General features: G+C 49.2%; 1 protein-coding gene across 1 annotated transcript in view; it reads right to left on the bottom strand.

Moving 5' to 3' along the window:
• LOC143957993 (transient receptor potential cation channel subfamily M member 5-like) overlaps positions 1-10,249 on the bottom strand; it is a 235,194-nt gene extending 224,945 nt beyond the window's left edge. Inside the window, exons 1-2 of the mRNA XM_077467438.1 lie at positions 10,109-10,249; positions 7,592-7,766 (exon numbers count right to left, since the gene is read on the bottom strand). Coding sequence (XP_077323564.1) covers positions 7,592-7,766; positions 10,109-10,240 — 307 coding nt within the window. The 5' untranslated portion in view covers positions 10,241-10,249. The remainder of the gene's footprint in view (positions 1-7,591; positions 7,767-10,108) is intronic.
• Between the last annotated feature and the right edge of the window lie 2,945 nt (positions 10,250-13,194).

Raw genomic sequence — 13,194 nt, 5'->3', positions numbered from 1 at the left:
TCGGTGCCACAGTCAGGGCAGTGCAGTCCTGTGCCAGTGTCCCAGTGTGTCAACCTGTGCTTGAGCCCCTCCCTCTGCCCGGCCCTTACCCCCACCTATGCAGGGCTCCACTGCGGTGGTCCAGAGGTGCCAGTCCAGTGCTGATCCTCAGCCATGGTGCTGACACTGCCTGCTGATTGGCTTTTCCGCTGCTATCTCCCTCACTGTCTGAAACCAGCACCGCGATAGAGACTGAGCACTGACACCAGCACCGCGATAGAGACTAAGCACTGACACCAGCACCATGATAGAGAGCACTGACACCAGCACCATGATAGAGAGCACTGACACCAGCACCATGATAGAGAGCACTGACACCAGCACCATGATAGGGAGCACTGACACCAGCACCGAGACAGAAAGCACTGACACCAGCACAGAGACAGAAAGCACTGACACCAGCACCGAGACAGAAAGCACTGACACCAGCACCGAGACAGAAAGCACTGACACCAGCACCGAGACAGAAAGCACTGACACCAGCACCGAGACAGAAAGCACTGACACCAGCACTGAGACAGAAAGCACTGACACCAGCACCGAGATAGAAAGCACTGACACCAGCACCGAGATAGAGAGCAGACTGTCCCTTAGTCCCTACACTGATAAAAGACAGCTGCAGAATCGGTCAGCAGTCAAGTATAATAGTCTTTCTATATTTGAAAGAAATTATATTATACGTGTACAACCCTATATACTGTACACCTATAGCAGTCCTTAAAAGGACCTTTGTGGACCTAATAGTAATAGCTAGTGATTAAACTAACTGTCCTTGCTCCACACAGCGTCATGTCCCTACACTGACAAAAGACAGCTGCAGAATCGGTCAGCAGTGCACTCAGCAATCAGCAGCACAGCAGTCAGCAGCAGTGCACCAGAACCCTATATACTGTACACCTATACCAGTCCTTAAAAGGACTTTTGTGGACCTAATAACTAGTGATTTGTGTCACTACAGTCTGTCCCTGCTCCACACTCTCCCTACACTGACATAAGACAGAATGTAAAATGGCCGCAAGATCAGGTCTATTTATAAGGTAGGGGGAATGTCCAATTGTCCATGTGCTGAAATGTTTGAATTGGTTGTCCTGTACCCCATGATGGATGTGTCATCATGGGTCAAAGTTCTTTCACAATGTAAACACATATGTCCACCACGCGAACAGCGCCAGAAATCCGCCGGTTTGGCGAATCGCGAACACGCAAAATTCTAGCTCACCTGAATATGCCAATCCAGGGACAACGGAGATTTGTCTCATTTTGTCAAAATATCCTTCTGCAGTGAAACTGGGCATACAGTACAGCCTCAAAGGAGGCCACCATGAGTCCCAGGACTCGCATGCAGAAACATAGTGACGTCCACCTGCGGTTCATCAGCAGTTTTACCGTGGCTCTGAGAGTCTGCAGCTTGTCAGAAGGGAGAAACACTCTCGCTTCCATGGGGTCCAGCAATAAGCCTAGGTACTCCAAACGCTCACCACCCAAATTCCTGCAGGGTCTGCATGGTGATCGACACATCGACACATCCTCCTCTAACTCTGAGGAGGAAGATGCTCTAAGGAGGAGATTGTCTAGGTATCCCACGATCGCGATCCCACGTTGCCACAGCAACACCAAAACAGGAGCCAATATCTTGGTAAAGACTCGGGGGGCTGATTCCAAACCAAAAGGGAGAGCCACAAACTGGTAGTGGGCTTCCCTGACTGCAAATTGCAGAAACTTCTGATGCCGAAGGCATATGGGTATGTGCAGGTACACATCCTGGATGTCCAAGGATGCCAGGGAGACCCCTTGATGGAGTGCAGAGACTACTGAGCGAACTGATTCCATTCTCAACCTCTGTACTTTCACAAAGTAATTGAGGGCTTTTAGGTCCAAGATTGGACGTACCCCTTCCTTTTTGGGGACTACAAACAGGTTTGAGTAGAACCCCTGGAAACAGGGAACAGGTACACCCCACGACTCAGCAGGTCTCTTACCACCCCCAATAGAGCCGGGAGTACGGGTATGCTAGAGGGGAAGAATCTGTTTTGCAGCCAAGAGAGGAACTCTATCTTGTAGCCTGAGGAAATCAGATTGCAGACCCATTGGTCGGACAGCCGAGAGGCCCACAGGGCTGCAAACTCCCGAAGGCGACCCTCCCCCACCCGTGTTGCGGGTGGGGACAAACCTTCATGCGGTAGCACTTTTGCTCGCAGGCTTGTTAGGCTTGCAGTTCCAGGGACGTTTTGGTCCTTCAGAGGTCGTCCTGTCGGGCTGGGGACGCTTGGTCAAAGCCCTGGGTGGACGAAAAAGCTGTTTGTGAGCGGAGAATGGGGGCCCTTGCCTATGGCGTTGCTCCTTAGCCTTCCTGGCCTGTGGAAGTATTGTACTCTTACCACCTGTGGCATTTTTACTAATGTCATCCAATGAGGCTCCAAAAAGCTGGTCGCCAAGGAAGGGAAGAGCCGTCAGGGCTTTTTTGGATGCCTGGTCAGCAGACCAGCATTTTAGCCAAATCGGCCACCTCAGCACCACTTCTGACACTGAAGCCCTGGATAACAGAGGAAGGGTATCCAGGGCCGCGTCACAAATGTACTTCAGGCCTTGCACTAGTTGGTCTGCTAGTTCCACACAGACAGGAGAAGCCTGTTGCTCTCCCAATTTGTGGTGCAAAAGTTTTGCCCACTCTGTTAGTGTCTGAGACACAAGTGTGGATGCCAGTACTGGTCGCATTGTTGACCCCACAACCGTAAACAAGGAACGAGCCACTGCCTAGGGGTCCTTAAAGGCAGGAGTCTCCTCTACCGGGATCGTGGTTACTTTGTTTAACCTGGATACTGGGGGGTCCTCGACCAGAGGAGCCGACTACTTTTTGAGAAGGCTCTCCTCAAAGGGGTAAGGCACTGCCATGTATTTGGGGACTGAAAAGGTCCATTGCGGTCGACCCCATTCCTTGTAAATGAACTTATCAAAATAAGTCAGATACGGGAACACGTTATTTGAACGGGCTGGCTTACGGGACCCAAAAGGGACCGCTACATCAGCAGAGGGATCTTCTGGCTCCTGAAGCTTCAGGGTATCATGCACAGCTGTGATAAGTGCTCCAACTAGCGCTTTGTCACGCACGGACCCGGACGGGGACTCATCCTCACTGTCCGATCGGTCCTGGTCATCTTCATCTGAAATGACAGAGCTGGGTCACCAGCCTCAGCAGGGCCCGAGTCTGTGTCAGAGCTCTCCCCCATCTCCATCTTGGCAACAAACTAATTGAGGAATGCCGACAAAGCTTCCAGAGGCACTGCACAATCTGCAGGCGAACTGGTTGCAATTGCCTGGATTTCGGGGGAATAAACACCAGTTTCTGAAGCCATGCTGACCCTACCCTATCTGCCATCTAATGGGGACTTAGGACAGTGATGGTCCCATCCTCCTAACTGCTGCTGGCTCTTTCCTGCAGGACTCACCACCTTGACTGGTTCCGTTCTGTCCAGCTAGTAGTGCCTTTGTCCTATGTCAGCTCCCAGGTGCAAAAGAGATCACACTGCACTGTGCAGAGCTGCTGCAAATTGCACTGAAACTGATCAAAAGCATGTTCAGGCTTCAAGAAAATGGCCGCCGAGTGTCCAGTATAAAGGACATAATCACAGGGGAAATGGCTGCTCCTTGCCCCACCAAATATGGCCGCCGAACACTGTATACCATGAGGGACAGTGAAACAAAACAGGCAGATACATAGCGGTGAACAGCGCTACAGTGATCAACAGACACAGCCTTCAGACACCTCCAAGGAGAGACCTACACACATCCAGGGCACAGCCAGACAGCGCAGCCCCCCCCCCAGGTGAGAGCCGCCCCAGAGAGCCCCTGTCTATGGCACACACACCACTCAGCAGCCCATGCAGCATCCCCCACAGGAAAGGGGGAGGGAAGAAAGGGACAGGAAGAGAGGGAGGTGAGGGACCCCCAAATCGACCTCCCAGGGAATGCCCAGCTGCTCAGCCCCACCGAGGCAGGGAGAGCCAAACTTACCGGCCCTGCAGAGCTGGGAGACATTCCATCACAGACTCACTCTCTGATCAGTATGGGGTGGCTGCTGACCAGGCACACTGTGATGCAGACATCAGTAGCCCAGTTATATGTGTGCCACGGAGCATTAGTGCTCACCAACCGCCTCTGGAGCCGAGGCATGTCGTGGCCGATCAAGCGCTGAGCTCTGGTCTGCCCACACTCGCTGGCCAGGCTGGGGAGACAAGGATAAGAGTATCCAGCCTGTCACCCAGCCGGCTGTTGATAGCAGATTGCAGGATCTTTAATCTTGCGCAAAAAGCAAAGAAAAAAACATGGACCAATGGGCCTGCAGGGTTCCTAGGTCCTTCTTCACTAGGCAGAAAAAAACTGAAGCTGCAAGGCAGGCTAAGGGGTTGTTACCTAAGGGACTGCCCCTTGGCCGGAACTAGAAAGTTCCGGGTTTTATATTACATGTTAACATGTCATGCCTAGTCCTCTCCTAAAGGTGAAGTAACAACCAAATAGTCTAAAGAGAGGGGCTGTGTCAGTCGGTGAATATAAGAGAAAAGGTCAGTTTTTAAAACTTTCTTTTGCATTGATACATGTCCCCAGTGCAGGACCCGGGTTCCAAAACACTTTTTAGGACAATAACTTGTATATTAGCCTTTAAAATTCACACTTGATTTCTCACGTTCGAGTCCCATAGACTTTAACGGTGTTTGAATGTTTGCGCAAACTTTCGGTCCATTCGCATGTTCTGCGGGGGGGTCTTCGGCTCATCCCTAGGCATCAGTCTGTAGGTAGGTACTTAGTTTTTCTTTATGCATACTTATGCATGAAATAGTAAGTCAGTTTACTATCCTCAAAAGTACTTAACCGATTGCCGACCGCGTCACGATGATATACGTTGGCAGAAGGGCTTGTACAGGCAGAATCACATACCTGTACGTTACCCTTTAAGAGGCGGCAAATGTGCACACCACGGCAAGCTCTGTGAGTCGGGTCGCAGGTCCCGCTGACTCGAATGCCACGGGGATACCCGCGATTGCCTCACAGGGAGGAAGAACAGGAAGATGCTAATGTAAACAAGCATCTCCCCATTCTGCCTAGTGACAGTGTCACTGATCTCTGCTCCCTGTGATCGGAGCAGAGATCAGTGACGTGTCACACACAGCCACGCCCCCCCCCCCACAGTTATAAACGCGTCCCAAGACACACTTAACCCCCACACTGCCACCTAGTGGTTTCACTGCCAGTGTAATTTACACAGGAATCGGTGCATTTGTATAGCACCGATTGCTGTATATATGAAAATGGTCCCAAAAATGGCCGATGTGTCTGCCATAACGTCGCAGTCACGATAAAAATCACTGATCACCGCACATTTAAAAAATATATATATATTAATGAAAATGCCATAATCCCCTATTTTGTAAATGCTATAACTTTTGCGCAAACCAATCAACAATCGCTTATTGTGATTTTTTTTTAACTAAAAATATGTAGAAGAACACGTATCGGCCTAAACTGAGGAACATTTTTTTTTCTTATATATTTTGGAGAATATTTATTATAGCAAAATGTAAAAAATAATGCGTTTTTTTTCAAAATTGTCGCTTTTTTGTTTATAGCGCAAAAAATAAAAAACGCAGGGGTGATCAAATAGCACCAAAAGAAAGCTCTATTTGTGGGAAAAAAAGGACGTCAATTTTGTTTGGGAGTTAAATGGTTAAACATTTGACCATTTGCTTAGCTATTGGGTAACTCTCATGCCACGTACACACGACCGGACTTTTTGACAGCAAAGGTCTGATGGACTTTAGAAATAGAACGTGTTTTAAATTTTTCCACCGGAACTCTGCCGGACCGAGAAATCCGTTTGTGTGTATGCTAGTCCGACGGACATAAACCGATGCTAGGGCAGCTATTGGCTACTGGCTATGAACTTCCTTATTCTAATCCGGTCGTACGTCATCACGTTCGAATGCGTCAGACTTTGGTGTGATTGTGTGTGGCCAAGTCCGTTCATTCGGAAAGTCTGTCAGAACTCCGCCGAAAGTCCGTCGGAAAGACCGTCGGACCTAGTCCCTCGAAAATTCCGGTCGTGTGTACGCGGCATAATGTCGCGTACACACGTTCGGACTATCCGCCCGTGTGTGGGCTCCGGCGGACTTTTTCTTTCCAAAAGAGTATTGACTCAAAATGATCCGCCAGACTCGGCAGTCCGGCAAACAATCCGGCCGTCTGTGTGCTAGTCCTTTCGGACTTTTGAAATCCTCTGGGGCTGTGACATCATGCGGGCGGGCTCACCATGTAACATCACCCAGTGACCCCGCCCCTTGTCCCTAGATAAGTCGCCGCACAACGCGTCCCTGCCATTGAGGCCAAAGAAAGCGCCGTGTCAACATCACAAGAGAGAAGAAAAGAAGGCAGCGGCGACAGAAGACCGGGCCACCGCTAGTAAAATAGCTATAAGATAGCGGAGGCCCAGCAAGAAGAACCGAATAGGGGGACAAGACCCCCGAAGACGGAAGAAGATCCCCGAAAGGCGGTAACAAAGAAGAAAGCCGGTCTTCTCTGCTAGTATAAAAGGTAGCAAAAGAGCAGAAGATAGCAGAGGAGTCCGGCGAGAAGACCCCCCAAGACGGAACACCACTGGAGCTGTCCAATAAATTATTTTAAAACGTGTTGTGTTTTTTTATTTACAGTTTTTTTCATCAGGTGTACATGGTACTCCAATACTCATTCACATAGGGTGGGGAGCCTGTATCTGGGGGCCTCCTTATTAAAGGGGGCTCCCGGATTCCGATAAGCCCCCACCTGCAGACCCAGACAACCAACGGCCAGGGTTGTCGGGAAGAGGCCCTTGTCCTCATCAACATGGGGACAAGGTTCTTTGGGGTGGGGGAGCACAGGGTCCCCTCTTCCCCAAATCACCCTCCATGTTGAGGGCCCGCAGCCTGGTATGGCTCAGGAGGGAGGCGCTCGCTCATCCCCACCCCCTTTCCTGACCGGCCAGGCTACGTACTCGGATAAGGGTCTGATATGGACTTTGGGGGGGACCCCATGCCTTTTTTTTGGTGCAGGGATTCCCCTTTAAGTCCATACCAGGTGACAGGGCCAGTGAGGTGTCAATCTCGCCGATGGAGGCGGCGACATTGGCTTCCTTCGCTGGTCCAGTCTACCTGGAGCCGCATTCAAAATGAACTGACTTTTCTCCTTATGTAGGCAAGTCCATTCATTTCAAAAGTCCGGCGGACTCCCGCCATAGTCCGGCGGATTGTCCGCCGGAAAAGTCCGGGCGTGTGTGGGCAGGTCCGCTCGTTTCGGAAAGTATGGCGAACCTCCACTGCAAAGTCCGGTGGTTTGTCCGCCGAACTAAGTTCGCTGGATAGTCCGATCGTGTGTACACGGCATAAGTCCAACTCTAACTCATGCTATTATTATGGCCTAAGGGTTAGAAAAATCATGATTATGTGCTTATGTTTTAAAGAATGAAATGGCCAGATATGTGAAGATTTTATGGAGTACCAATCGCTGTAACATGTGTTTTTCACCTTACCATCCATCTTGTCCAGTTCAATTTGACCAAAGATCTGCAGGTAGGGCCGATAGAAGACACGACGGAAAATCCAGGCCAAACGCATATCATTGGGGTGAAGAAGACCTTCTGTGGCAACTCCGTAAGCAATCAGCCACACTCCCAAAAAGAAAAGGAAAAAGAATACATCCTTCATCTGCGGGGAGACAAAAACATAAAAACGATTAGAGCCAGTTCACACAGGGGCAACAGGACTCCCAGCATGACTTTTGGAGGCAACTTCAACACGACTTGAGTATGAATAACAGCGCAACTTGGGGCAACTTCAACATGACTTGGGGCGACTTACAACACGACTTTAAGTTGCCCCAGGCCAAGGGAATTTGGCCGTGGCCAATCACAGAATAATCAGCTCTCGAGGGGGAACTCCATGGCAAATTTAAAATAAAAAACCAGCATGGGTTCCCCCTCCAAGGGCATACCAGGCCCTTATGGATTTTAAAGGAAACCCCCCCTACGCCGAAAAAAATGGCATGGGGGTCCCCCCAAAATCCATACCAGACCCTTATCCGAGTACGCAGCCTGGCTGGTCAGGAAAGGGGGTGGGGACCAGCGAGCCCCCCCCCCCCCCCCCCCGAACCATACCGGGCCGCATGCCCTCAACATGGGGGATGTTTTGGTGAAGGGGGAGGGTCCCCATGTTGATGAGGACAAGGGCCTCTTCCCAACAACCCTGGCCATTGGTTGTCAGGGTCTGCGGGCAGGGGGCTTATCGGAATCCGGGCGCCCCTTTAATAAGGGGGCCCCCAGATCCTGGCCCCCGACTCTATATGAATGAGTATGGGGTAAATCATACCCCTACCCATGCACCTAGGGGAAAAAAAGCGTCAATAACAAAACACTACAGGTTTTTAAAGTAATTTACTAATCAGCTCCGGGGGTCTTCTTCTGACTTTGGAGGTCTCTTCCAACTTCTCTGTGCTGTTCGGCCTCTTCTCCCACTCTCCAATTCTTCTGCCGGCTCCTCCGCTATCTTCTTCAGCTATTTTGCTAGTGGTGGCCTGGGCTTCTGCGTCATCTTCTTCCCTCTTCTCTTCCTGCGATGTTGACACAACACTCTCTCCTGCTGTAATATTGTGTGAGCGGTGTGCAGCCACTTATACAGGCATGGAGCGTGGTCACCGGGTGATGTCACACGGTGACCCCACCCCTTATGGCGTCACAGTCCCAGCATGCCCCAAGAAGCGTCAATAACAAAACACACTACAGGTTTTTAAAGTAATTTACTAATCAGCTCCGGGGGTCTTCTTCTGACTTTGGAGGTCTCTTCCAACTTCTCTGTGCTGTTCGGCCTCACCCCTTATCGCGTCACAGTCCCAGCATGCCCAAGACTTGACGTCATACGGGGCAGGGTCCCTGTGTGACATCAACCGGTGATCACGCCCCATGCCTATATGAGTGACTGCACACCACTCACACAGCATTACAGCTGGAGAGAGCATCGTGTCAACATCGCAGGAAGAGAAGAGGGAAGAAGACGACGCAGAAGCCCGGGGCACCGCTAGCAAAAGAGCTGGAAGAAGATAGCGGAGGAGCCGGCAGAATAACCGAAGAGCGGGAGAAGACGCCGGAGAAAGTGGGAGAAGAGGCCGGACACTGGGAGAAGAGGCCGAAGAGCGCAGAGAAGTTGGAAGACCCCCAGAGCTGATTAATAAATTGCACAGTAGTGTGTTTTTTTTTATTGACGCTTTTTTTCCCCAGGTGAATGGGTAGGGGTACGATGTACCCCATACTCATTTACATAGGGTGGGGGGCTGGGATCTGGAGGCCCCCTTATTAAAGGGGCTCCCGGATTCTGATAAGCCTCCCACCCGCAGACCCTGACAACCAATGGCCAGGGTTCTTGGGAAGAGGCTCTTGTCCTCATCAACATGGGGACAAGGTGCTTTGGGGCGGAGGGCACAGGGCGCCCCCCTTCCCCAAAGCACCCATCCCCTCATGTTGAGGGCACGCGGCCTGGTACATTTCAGGAGGGGGGGCTCGCTCGTTCACACCCCCTTTCCTGACCGGCCAGGCTACGTGCTTGGATAAGGGTCTGGTATGGATTCTGGGGGGACCCCCACGCTGTTTTTTCGGCATAGGGGTGTTCCCCTTAAAATCCATACCAGGCCTAAGGACCTGGTTTACCCCTGGAGGGGGAAACCATGCTGGTTTTTAATATTAGAGAGGTGACATTTTCGCTTAAATATAGATTGAGATCCGACTTGGAGGCGACTTCCATTGAAATCAATGGGTACAAGTCGCACAGAAGTCGGATTGAAGTCGTACAGGAACCTTTTTTGAAGTCGGAGCGACTGCTGTAGTGTACATTAAGAGGGCTCCATTCACTACCATTGATTTTCTCAACAGTGCGACTTGGGGCGACCTGAAGTCAGATCCCGGGTTGCCCCTGTGTGAACCAGCTCTTACAGCTAAACTTAATATCAACAGCTACATTTACAGCTGAAATACATATACAATGTTAATTAACACACTTACCATTTTTTGGACAATGATGATTTTGGGCCCCAGTTGTTTGTTCACAGCAAAAATATGAATGAGCCGGAGAGTGAAGACCATGAAATCAAAGCACAGGATGGTCCGCCCTGACTCATATGAAAATGGAAACATTCTGTAAAAGACACATAAGATTATTAGGAAGCTAATTATACAAACTAATCTCTCCTAAAGTATGCAGGAATTAGGCTATAAAGCTAAATGAATCAGGAATATATTGTGCGTTAAAGGAGAAATATTAAGCAGGTCTGAGTTCACCAGCCACTTTACAGTAGGTTACAAATCTAATAAATGGAGATCTGGGACAATTTAATCACCCGGCAATGAGGCAACCCTATTAACCCATTGATTTAAAATCTGAAAAGAGGGACTTTACCAACCCTGAAAACACTACTTTACAAACATGGTGCTCTATTCCTCATGCAACTCAATCACTTTTCACTAAGTCTGCCCTACCCAAAGTCTCTCGCTTACTAAATACAGACTCGACAAAAAAAAAAAAAAAATACAGAAAACCATGAAATTCATTAAAACCCCTAAAATGAAACTATGGACAAAATAAAAATACACTAATATAAAAAATTACTGTACACATAACTGTGCTTGTTAATAACATTAACAAAACAGCTCTTTCCTGGTGCCAACATGGCAGCATACCTGTGATAAGCTCCACCCCGGAGTCCTCCCCTCAGGATAGCTACTACCTTATAAAAATGACAACCAACTCCCCCAGCATTCTCCTTTTTTTCCTCATATCTGACATGGTCTTACTTCTGCTTTGAGCAGCTTCTGTCTGGGTTCTGGCCTCTCCCAGATGCAGTCCCCTGTCTTGGGTTGCTAACAGCGTTGAAAAGAGGGGAACCCCTTCTGAGGGTCTTTTGGGGCAGCAGCAAATTCCTAAATTGGGGCAACTGTCTTGCATGCAGGCAAAGCTGATCTCTGTGAGGGCAGGTAGGGGCTCACTGTGGAGCATTTTTTCTCTCATACTTTCTTCCTTGCTTATACTGCTCTTTTGTTTCACTGCTGCTGAGTGTATAAGTTTGTTTCTGTTTTGCTAACACCGTGTAAGTGCTGTGCTTATAGCTGCGGTTGTCTCGTATCGGCGGAGGGGGGCTGGCACGGCCGTTCGGTGCATGCACAGTTGAATGACGCTGTCAGCGCCATCTTGGATATGGGCAAACACTGTATTCTTGCCCTTCTTCAGTGGGGGGTGGACCTAGGGAGAAGGGGACAGGAGGAGTCTCCTTCCCCTTTCTTATTTTAATTTAAATAAACTTATTAGGCGGCAGGCTCTGACGGAGGCAAGTCCTGTCTGAAGAGTGATCCTGCGCCTTGGCTACAATTTCTGGCTGTGAGTAAAAAAAACAAAAAGGAGCAGTAATAGAGAATGGTGCATCTGTGGTTGCTTGGGCTAAAAGATGGTTTATTTAACCTGGGGGTAAAATAGTGCTATGGGGGCTTAAAAATTTCTATTTTCTTGTGTTTTAAAAAAAAAATAAAGAAATATATTAGAGGAATAGAGCAAATTATTTAGAGAAAAGGGAGGGAATATTTTTATTTGCTTAGGCACATTTAGTCAAAAAAAAAGCCTTAATTTGTTTCTCTGTCCTTTTCTTTAGTATCCTATCCAGTCGCCTTTTTGCCCTTGCCTGCCCTTACAATCATGAGTCAGCCGCCGTTAGACCAAGACCCTCGCTTTCTTAGGTAAGGGCACGTAGATTATTATGATCTTTAAAAAAAGAAAATGAGAACCGGTCTAAAAGATTGCCTTGCGCTGTTACTCTCGTTTCAGCCCTATACACCAGAGCATGTCTAATCAGACTTCTGGCCATCACAGTGGACGCTCACACCTAAGTTCGGGGCACAGCCGTTCGACCAGTTCCCACCATCATTCTAAGGGAAAGTCGTCTTCCAAAAGGCATCGTTCGGTCAGCCCTCCCAGATGGGAAAATAGGGGATGCAGAGCGTGTGGTGCAACTTCTATGACAGATAAACGGATCTGTAAAGACTGTTTTCAGGGGTATGTGGACCACGAGAAAGCCGAGGTGGAGCAAGTCACTGAGTTAATAAAAAGAGTAGTCAAAGACTCTTTAACCGAGTTAATGCACTCAACCCCCTCTCTGCAAGACACTCCGAGTGGCCAGTTGCAGACGTCGGAGGTAGCTACCCCTGGCCTGTCAACTACAGACTCGGCGGGCACCACACCAAGCCCGCCTCCCCTAACAGGAGACAGGGGTGACTCAGAGGATTCCATGGATGAATCAGAGCCCTCTGGCTTTAATTTGTCGCGGCTGTCAAGCAGGCTATTGGTTGGGAGGAGTCAGAAGAACCACCTAAAAAAGCCAAGTCTTTCTTTCCGTTTCTAAAAAGGAAACAACATTTTTTTCCCTTTCTGGAAGAGTTAAAAGACCTAAGGGGGGATGGAAAAAGACGGATAAACGCTTCTCCTTAAATAGACTGCAGAAATTATACCCTCTGGCGGATTAGGACACAGCCCTCCTGGACACACCTCCGGTAGTCGAAGCTGCAGTGGTGCGTCTAGCAAAAAATATCACCCTACCTATGGAGGATTCAACATCTTTTAAAGACCCACTGGATAGACCTATAGATGCAGACCTAAAGAAAGTCTACAAGTTAGCCGGGGAGCTTGCAGGCTGGCTGTAGCTTCAGCTTCAGTCTCTAATGCCGTCAAGGCGTGGACAGATAATATTGAGGTAGCCATTCGGGAGGATGTACCAAAAGAGGACATCATTAAAGCTTTAGAGGAGCTCAAATTATCAGCGGATTTCATTGGAGAAACTGCAATAGATTCAATGAGATACTCAGCCAGAGCCATGCTACACACAATCATGGCCAAGCGAGCACTGTGGCTAAAACCGGGGGCAGCCGATGCAGAATCTAAACAAAATTGGTGCAGAATCCCCTTTGAAGGAAAAGCTCTCTTTGGAGAGAGACTGTAGAAGGCGATCTCGAGAGTGACTGGGGGGAAAATAAAGGCTACTTACCCAGGATAGAAGAGTAAGGTGCTCTCGAGTTGTGTCTTCTAAGGTTCAATGGTCCAGAAACAA

The sequence above is a fragment of the Lithobates pipiens genome, unplaced genomic scaffold (assembly GCF_037356315.1).
Source record: "Lithobates pipiens isolate NorthernLeopardFrog02 unplaced genomic scaffold, aLitPip1_a1.2 Scaffold_100, whole genome shotgun sequence".
Classification (NCBI taxonomy): domain Eukaryota; kingdom Metazoa; phylum Chordata; class Amphibia; order Anura; family Ranidae; genus Lithobates; species Lithobates pipiens.
The sequence above is the reverse complement of the archived record's forward strand: the minus strand, read 5'-3'. Positions and strand labels throughout refer to the sequence as shown.